General features: G+C 35.9%; 1 protein-coding gene across 2 annotated transcripts in view; it reads right to left on the bottom strand.

Annotated features, from left to right (window-relative positions):
• Positions 1 to 932: 932 nt before the first annotated feature.
• The window catches only part of LOC136844776 (uncharacterized), a 10,901-nt gene continuing 2,182 nt past the window's right edge, over positions 933 to 9,651 (bottom strand). For both annotated transcript variants that reach the window (XM_067114014.1, XM_067114021.1), the window contains exons 3-10: positions 9,191 to 9,327; positions 8,471 to 8,602; positions 7,613 to 7,673; positions 6,324 to 6,445; positions 5,503 to 5,611; positions 3,729 to 3,840; positions 3,161 to 3,286; positions 933 to 1,629 (exon numbers count right to left, since the gene is read on the bottom strand). In XM_067114014.1, coding sequence (XP_066970115.1) covers positions 1,536 to 1,629; positions 3,161 to 3,286; positions 3,729 to 3,840; positions 5,503 to 5,611; positions 6,324 to 6,445; positions 7,613 to 7,673; positions 8,471 to 8,602; positions 9,191 to 9,327 — 893 coding nt within the window. In that variant the 3' untranslated portion in view covers positions 933 to 1,535. The remainder of the gene's footprint in view (positions 1,630 to 3,160; positions 3,287 to 3,728; positions 3,841 to 5,502; positions 5,612 to 6,323; positions 6,446 to 7,612; positions 7,674 to 8,470; positions 8,603 to 9,190; positions 9,328 to 9,651) is intronic.

The raw sequence follows: 9,651 nt of genomic DNA, 5'->3' as shown, positions 1-9,651 counted from the left end.
GGTAACTTTCACTTTTAACTTTCTTTTCTGACAAACTTTCAGATTCTTCCACCGTGTGTTATAAGGAAAATCGTGATACAGATTCAAACATATTTTGTTTTGCTTCCATTTATGTGTAATGAGAGAGAGAGAGAGAGAGAGAGAGAGAGAGAGAGAGAGGCTCTGCTGATCGAAATTGAACCCCAAAAGTGGTACACACAAATGTGACAACTGATTTGAAAACGATTTTTCTCGTTCGAAAAACATTTCAGTTAACTTGGCAATATTTTATTGCAAAAAAAATGTTCTATTTGTTAAAGGATGCAACTCAATTATTCCCTATATCGGTCTATGTTTTTAGATCAGTCTCTCGTTTCATGTGGAACACTAGCATAAAAAACGTAACATTTATCCCATGACAGAAAATGCTGGCCAGGTTTATCGTAGACACCAAGCAAAAATTACAAATAAAAGTGAGACTAACGCGTTGAAACGTCATTTAACTTCTTTTTCGTTATTGATGAGGAGAGCTAAAAGAGCCTTTCTCCTCCTAGACTTAAATTTAAAGGGTGGCTTGGTAAAACTGACGCCTAGCACTGCACCCCTCGGGTTCGGTAACTACCAGTTTACGGGCAAAATTGATTCCGTATTTTGTACCAGCCCTGGGGATGAACGCGGAAACATCAACAAAAGACAGTGAATATCATAAACCTAAAGAAAAGCCATAAACATAAGCAAAAACGTACACATATGGCGATAAATATTCCGGTCGGCGACTAGCGGGAACCTGGCCGCGGTAGTAGTCTTCAGTTTTATCGGTGGCTTCTCTACAAAACAAAACAACTCTCACTACCACCTTTATCCTTCAACTGCTAAACAAGGATAAACATGGAAGCACTACACTTTTGCTCTGCTATTTGCAGCAGGAGGAAAGGACTGGAATTAAACTCCCATGGGTTTGTTCTCCTTTATTTGTTCGGATTATACAGATCAAAGCAAATTTGGCAAGAATGATTTTCTCATAGAAAATGTATTTGTTCTTGTGTTGCAAACTAAAGAAAATAAATGACAACAATGCCCGTCTGAATATTTTTAACAGCCGTTTGTAGCGCTGGTTGTCAAAGCCAATAGCACGGCACTCTCTCAGTAACAGAAAAAAAAAATGAAAGGGTGAGGGTTAAAAGTAAAGCAGAAATTTAATGGCAGTATTTAGTAAAAATTAGTTTAGAAACATCTCTAACTTTTTGGGGTTCTTGTTGCAGAAATAGGTAATGCTCAAGGATCAAAATAAACAGTCTGCCGTATAAAGTAAAGCTAAAGACGTTTAAAATTGTAAATAACAAGGGAATTCAGTGTCTGTCAGTTTAAATAATGAAGTAACAGTATGAAAGAAAAAAGCTATAAAGTAAAGCTGTTTCAAGTTAAATAGCTCTGCGCCTACACGAACAGTACAGTGTGGCCGCAACTGTGTTTGTGGCGTGAGCTCATATATAGGAACCTGGAACCAGGGCTGTTTCCGTAACCAGACGTCCAACGAACCAGGATATTTCAGTTCTCTAGTTAGCCTTCCTTTGGCACAGAGGGCTGAAGGCGTCTACGCATGGTTCGTCAGTGAAAAAATGGTAGTGTTCGTAGGTTACTGCAGCGCACCTGGATAGAAAATAAAAAGTTTTCAGAGAAAGCACCAATTATGGAAACATGATAATCTCTCGCTGCTAAAAGTGTGTTATTCCTTTTTCCATTGATTCGAACAACATTTATAAAAAAAAAAAAAGACAGACTAAAATACTATATAATTAATTTAACTATCTTTTCCAGAATTAAATGGATGATGGATTTTTTCCCATCCGAAACGTCAAGATGGGTCTTTAAACTTGAAGATCATACGATGGAAAATCCCTTGGTTAACCCACTACTGCTTGCAGGAGAACGCTAAGGTTTGTTGCAAGCTACTTCGTAGATTCCAGGTCTCACTGTAACCCATTGACAAGCGCAACAGGTGGCCAAAATGCTTTTTTCTCGGTTTAATGGAACAGAAATTACCCACAAAACTCAGCCTTTCTCTTTAGGCCGATGCCGTGCCAAAACCTTGTGTCTCTTCATATTTGTCATTAAAAACTAAATAATCTCGAGATGTTGTCGACGACGTGACGTCACCATCTGCGAGCCGCGCTATGACGATGGTAGGTCAGGTGATGCTGACCTGACTGACAGTCAGCCTGCGTAACTATTAAGTAGGACTGGCCAGGAAACACTGAATGAGTACACTGGGGACCCTTCCCTTCCTTCCTCAACCCCTACACGCCTGGCATTTCAAGTGATCCTTGGTGTTTATTAGACAATTAAAGTACCCTCGGTGCCCAGACCGGTCTAGGACCGCCAGGCTGCCCAAGGCTTGAGACTAACCTGCTGCAAAAACCTTGAATGGAGGCTCACTCGTTAAGTTAATGGATTTGTGGGATAGACCTACTCAAATGGGAACAAACCAGTAATAATAATAATAATAATAATAATAATAATAATAATAATAATAATAATAACTTGCACAATGTATGAAGATCATATCCTTATGTCTATAGCCTATGTTTGTTAGTCTCCTCCTCAAGTGTTAGCCTACACACAAAATCACAAGCTAGAATGGACACAAACTAATAATAATGGAAAGGATTGCATTTTAAAATCTATTGTATCTCTTTGGCGTGCTGGAACAAACGATCACCAGGGGGAAGTGGAAAGGAAACCTTTAGACTAACACTGGGAGCGTCTTGGTAACAAACAGACACAAGGAGCTCCTTCAATAATTCCCGCAAATAAATAATATATAATCTGCATAAATATAAAGATATCTATCTACCTATCTATCTAAAGTATATTTATTATACAGTATATTAAATAACTACTTGTGCTTTCAACAGTTCTTCATTAGTTACAATACAGATGACAGCTCTGAGACCGTTAACGGTTGTCAGGAGAGCATCTTTTCACAAGGAGAAATCTTAATGTATTTTCACGTTTGCAGTTTTATGCTTCGTTGTCTGATCTCTGCCCGATTGCTAGGCTGCCTGACTGTCAGTCTGTATCTCTATCTGTTCGTCTTCTCTCTGTCTGTCTATCTGTCTCTTTGTATCTCTGTCAGGCTGTCTCTCTCTGTCTGTTCTCTGTCCGTCTCCACTTTGCTTACCATCCCGCTGCGCGATTCGAAGGTGTCTGGTAGTAATTAGAACAAAGCGCTCCAGGAAGGGCTAAAGGTGGCACTGAAGAAGGGTCAGTGTGGGGTGGAGGTCGTTGTATACAAGTCTTGTTGTACCTAAAAGAATAAGAAGAACTATAAATTACTGAATAAAAGCAGATAAAAACGTTTTTGAAATTCACACCATTCGTAGCCATTAGAGTTATACTGTGAAGCTGAGAGAAAAATGAATTCACTTCGCTTGAATTTTATATCAGACCAGAAGGAAAAAGAAGGCGAAGAAGAAGAAGAACTTAATGTATTTCGCTTCATTCTCAATCATTAGAGCAACTGCAACAACGAGAGACAAATCCATTCATTCTCTTCAACTTTCTATCAGATTAGAAGTCCCTCCCTCGGCCATCTTTAGACTTATTTTCCCAAAGCAATAAGTAAATATTAACGAAAAGAATCTGATGCTACGTCATTTAGTACTAATTCGACTTATCTTATAAAAGCTGATAAACTACAGGTTATTTTTATCGTATAGATATACGAAATTTACCACTCTTTCACGTACCTCGTCCCCCAGTAAGGAGACCCCAGTGGCATTGAAGAGTCGTCCTGTACCCAGGCCCATGCATTGGCATCTATGTCGAACCGCCCGCCGATCCAGTAGTCGCTGGTCAGATCTGGAAACGTGGAACTTTCCAAGTTGAAATCCAGGTGCTGGAACTTCGATTTGAATAATCATTTCTCAAAAGGGTAATTTCATACCACAGGGGGGTTTCTTTTTTTCGTTCCTCAGCTGAGAGTTTTTGATATTAGCCTGAATAGAATGTTCTAGTTTCATTAGTACTACGCACAGCTCGAATTCTTGATTAATCAGTATTAGAATACGTATTTAAAATCATCTTTAAAAAAAAGGGGTTGTGTTGTCTTTACCCTCCCAAATTATTACTAAGCGAGAGGTTCCTGAAGTTATGAATTAAAATCAGTAGGAGGAATTCCTAAATAACTTATAGAATCTTGTTACGTCAGGGGGTCTGGGGAGTGTTAGGTTATTTAGGACCCACCGTCTTAGCTTAGGCTAAAGAAAGAAGGTTAACTTGTATCCCTGTTGAAATATGGTTTTCCAGTCGTCTTTTCGTGTTTTTAGCGATCTTTATTGGTTTTTTGAAGGGTATTCATAGGTCTACTTTGTTGAATTTGCATTGTGTGTGTGTGTGTGTGTGTGTGTGTGTGTGTGTGTGTGTGTGGAGGGTCGGTTAGGCATATAAAGATGTATCCCAGTTGCAATACGGTTTTCCGGTCATACAGTATTTTCGCGTTTTTAAGCGATACATGTATTGGTTTTTGCAGGAAATCCATAGGCCTAGTTCGTTGAATTTGTGTTGTGGTGTGTGCGTGTGTGTGTGTGTGTGTCTGTTTGTGGAGGTTAGAGAAAGGGAAGATGCAGAGAACAGAAAGAAATGGTTTTGCAAACGAATTGAAGACCAGTATCATACGAAACACCAACGGAACAATAAAAAAAAATAAAAGTTCTCTATCAAAAACGCTGCTATGTTTACTGTACATACGAAGTATTACCATCTATTCCATCCCACGCACATGTCTAAGAGACGATGTAATTAGAAAGAGGTAATTCTGTTCCATCCCATGGATAGGCCTAAGGGACGATGTAATTAGAAAGAGATGATTCTATTCTATCCCATGGACAGGTCTAAGAGGCAATGTAATTAGGAGATAATTCTGTTCCATCCCATGGATAGGCCTAAGAGACGATGTAATTAGAAAGAGGTCATTCTACTCCATCCCATCCATAGGTCTAAGAGACGTTGTAATTAGAAAGAGATCATTCTATTCCATCCCATGCATAGGTCTAAGAGACGTTGTAATTAGAAAGAGATCATTCTATTCCATCCCATGCATAGGTCTAAGAGACGTTGTAATTAGAAAGAGATCATTCTATTCGACCCCATGCATAGATCTAAGAGACAGTGCAATTAGAAAGAGATAATTCTATACTATCCCATGCATAGGTCTAAGAGACGTTTTAATGAGAAAAAGATAATTCTATTCCATCCCATGCATAGGCCTAAGAGACAGTGCAATTAGAAAGAGATAATTCTATTCCATCCCATGCATAGGTCTAAGAGACAATGTAATTAGAAGGAGATAATTCTGTTCCATCCCATGGATAGGCCTAAGAGACGATGTAATTAGAAAGAGATGATTCTATTCTACCCCATGCATAGGTCTAAGAGACGTTGCAATTAGAAAGAGATTGTTTTATTTTATCCCATACAAAGGTCTAAGAAACTATATAATTACGCAGAGATAATTTCACTCACGCGAGTCCCTCAAGTAATCCAAAATTTGCACGAAGAAATTGAGGTCGTCGACGGAGACCAAATCTGCCCCAAGAGAGGTGCAGAACTGCCTTGCCTCAGGCCAGGAGACCTGAAAGAGAAGAAGTTTATATATATATATATATATATATATATATATATACCATATATATATATATATATATATATATATATATATACTAACAATACCTCATTAAAACTGGATGGTATCTAGCAGGAGATATTTATTCAAAAAAGAAAAGTTACAAGAAGCTTTCTGTAATCCTGGAAAAAGCTTGCCAACTTATTAATAAATATCTCCGCTAGACATCTATTTTAATGACATCCTATTCAGTAATTGTTATTACTGCAGAACAACATTAAAGTAATAAAGTTTATATATATATATATATATATATATATATATATATATATATATATATATATATATATATATATATATATATATATATATGTCGACATTCTTTGGTGCAGGGTGGTACGTGAAATTAAGCTTGGTTTTTTGAAATCGAAGAAAAACGAACTTTTCACGTTTTTATTAGTTCTTACTGTAGATTTGCTAAAATACCATAATTATTTATTTTAACTCTTACAGAATGTTAAAGTTTCTCCAGAAAACAAAACCAGTTTCCGTCAGGTATCCAAATTAGGTCCAGCACCAAAAGCTGATAAACTTTATAGGCCTATCAAGAAGCGACTGATTAAATAATAATAATAATAATAATAATAATAATAATAATAATAATAATAATAATAATAATAATAATAATAATAATAATAATATAATAATAATAATAAATAACCTTTGCTGGAGAGAAGAAAGAAAGGCAATATTCCCCTACAGGTACGAAGAACATCGGACAAGATTTCCCTTGCTTAGAAGTGATGTTGACGGCGTCTTGCATCAGGCTGACCAACCGTTCGGCTGTAAAACGTTCGGAACGTTAGAAGGTGATCAGGCTTACCAATCGTTCGGGTTCGGAACGTTAGAAAATTCTAGGAAGAGAGCTGAAGGGTTTGCCAATACTAAAATTAACTTTTCAAATAGATAACTGTGTGAATATATATATATATATATATATATATATATATATATATATACCTGTTATATATATATATATAGATATATATATATGTGTGTGTGAATGAATTTTATCACGTCGCCGTGGTTCATATACAAACATTAAGATGCAAACGTCCTTTGATATCCAATTCGCTCTACCTCGGAAATAATATATTTTCACATATGTTATCCGAAGGGAAATTTTTCAAGTTGATAGTAAGTTCATCGTCTCGTGGGCTGTGTGGTTTAATGCGCGTCACTATAGTCCTGAGTTCTTGTCTTCCGTGGTTCGAGCTCACGAGACGACAAACTTATTATCAACTAAAAAAAATCCCCTTCGGGTAACATATATGAAAATATATTATTTCCGAGGTAGAGTGAATTGGATATTAAAGGACGTTTGTAGCTTAATGCTTATGTATATATATATATATATATATATATATATATATATATATATATATATATATATATATATATATATATATATAAAGCACATTAAAAAAGAAGAAGATATAGTTCTTCATTGGAGGGTGGGTAGAGCTCTCAGCTAACACGCTGTTGGAACAGTGTTCGACTCTCCGACCGACCGTGAAGAATTAGAGGAATTTATTTCTGGTGATAGAAATTCATTTCTCGTCATAATGTGGTTCGGATTCCACAACAACCTGTAGGTCCCGTTGCTAGGTAACCAGTTGGTTTAGCCACGTAAATAAGTCAGGCCTAGAGAGTTGAAAATCAGCTCAGTGGTCTGTTAAACTAAGATATATACAGTATATATATATACATATATATATATATATATATATATATATATATATACATATATACAGTATATACAACATATATTTCCATATATATACATATACATATATACATAAATATACCTTTCACATTTATCAAGGCTAATGTGGCTCCTGCCAAGTAAATGCTCTTCGCATTATTAAAGAAAGAGTGAAAAAGAGTAAAAAAAAAAAATAAAGTCTGAAACGCTAAATGAAACAAATCATTATCTTATTCTCTACTCACTTAACACCATTTTCGCTCCATCACCATCGCCGTCTAACCGAAGTCTCCCCTTGTGCACAAGCTGTTAAATAGAAAACGCGATTAGATATAAGTACGCAAACACACATACACACTAAAGCACACGCATGTATGCGTACACATTCGACTTCAGATTATCTTCATTTGGTTCTTTATCTAAATCTGAGGCTTTGTGGTGACAAGCGCTTCCAACAAGCATGAGGAAATCGGGAGCTTAAAAGAACATTGTGGTTATTGCAGTTACATACGTACCTGGTAAGAGCAGCAGATCTCTCTCTCGCTTCTCTCTCTCTCTCTCTCTCTCTCTCTCTCTCTCTCTCTCTCTCTCTCTATATATATATATATATATATATATATATATATATATATATATATATATATATATACATACATAAATTATATATATATATATATATATATATATAATAAAAAGTTAGTAGGAAGAAGAATAAGAAGTTATCTCTCCCCAAAAATAAATAACAAAAAAACATGAGAATAAAATAAAAGAAAATAAAAAATTAGTAGGAAGAAGAATGAGTGATCTCTCTCCCCAAAAACAAATAAAAAATAACTAAAAATATATATATATATATTCATAAATTATATATATATATATATACATATATATATATATATATATATATATATATATATATATATATATATATATATATATATATATATATATATATTGTATATATCCAAGAACCTTGCATATATCTACATATACACACACACATCGCACTGCAAGAAATAACCTTGTTCACCATATATACCAATCCGCTCCATTCAAATATAAAGCTAATTCTCGCGTACGTCTTCCACAATCTCTCTCATTACCTCACAGATGGCGGGGTCGCTGTTGTGACTCGTGCAGGGACTGTGGCAGAAGTCATAAATGCTGAGACATCCGTGTGGATCACCACAATATAGTGCGCCATTGTGACAGTTATAATGTGGGTATGTCCAAAACTGGAAGGAGAAACATGCGCTTTGTTAACTAAATATATATATATATATATATATATATATATATATATATATATATATATATATATATATTTACATACGAGTATATATATATATATATATATATATACATACACATACCTGTATATACTGCATATGTATAGATAGACAGATAGATGGACAGATATTTGCCATTAGTAATGGTTCTCAGGGTCACGCAAAAGCTGATTACTTCCACAGACTCACCAGCATGAACAAAAATAAAATGTAAACAAAAGTATTCATTATCGTTGCTGTCTTAAAAATACCCAGTTTATGGTATGAATAAATCAACAATAACTGTCAAAAAAGAAGAAGAAGAAGAAGAAGAAGAAGAAGAAGAAGAAGAAGAAGAAGAAAGAAAGAAGAAGAAGAAGAAGAAGAACAAAAACAAAAAGAAGAAGAAGAAGAAGAAGGAGGAGGAGGAGGAGGAGGGGAGGGGAGAATGAAGAAGAGAACAAAAACAAGAAGAAGAAGAAGAAGAAAGAAGAAGAAGAAGAAGAAGAAGAAGAAGAAGAAGAAGAATACTTTCGGAAGGTACAAATCCCTCACCGAGCAAATTTGGGGGTCCTCGTCAGAGCCGTCTGGGCACTGTTCGCCGTTCCTGCAGACGTCGTGGAGATAGATGCACGTATGACCTTTGCGACAGCGAATTTGGGTAGCCGGGCATGCAAAGCTCTCCGTCAGACCTGCAAGAGGCGGAATGGCGTACTGTAAGCATTGCCAGAGGGTGTGTTTGCGGCGTCCCTTAGGCCCATAGCTGCAGCCCACTTTTTTTTAACGTTTGACTTGACCTCCATTCCCGGTTTCTTTCTTCAGTCTTGCTGTCCAGTCTCTCTGACTTTTACTTCTGAGTGCAACTGTGGGATCTTCTTTCTTTTTTCTTTCTATCTTTCTTTATTTTTCTTTCTTTCTTTATTTTTTCTTTCTTTCTTTTAATCTTCAGCTGAAAACTCTTATGGACAGAATTCAATAGACTATAAACCCAAGAGGGTTCCAAAGGGAAATCAGCC

This window comes from Macrobrachium rosenbergii, chromosome 2 (genome assembly GCF_040412425.1).
Source record: "Macrobrachium rosenbergii isolate ZJJX-2024 chromosome 2, ASM4041242v1, whole genome shotgun sequence".
In the NCBI taxonomy this organism is placed as follows: domain Eukaryota; kingdom Metazoa; phylum Arthropoda; class Malacostraca; order Decapoda; family Palaemonidae; genus Macrobrachium; species Macrobrachium rosenbergii.
Note: the sequence above shows the minus strand (reverse complement) of the source record. Positions and strands in the feature narration are given on the sequence as shown.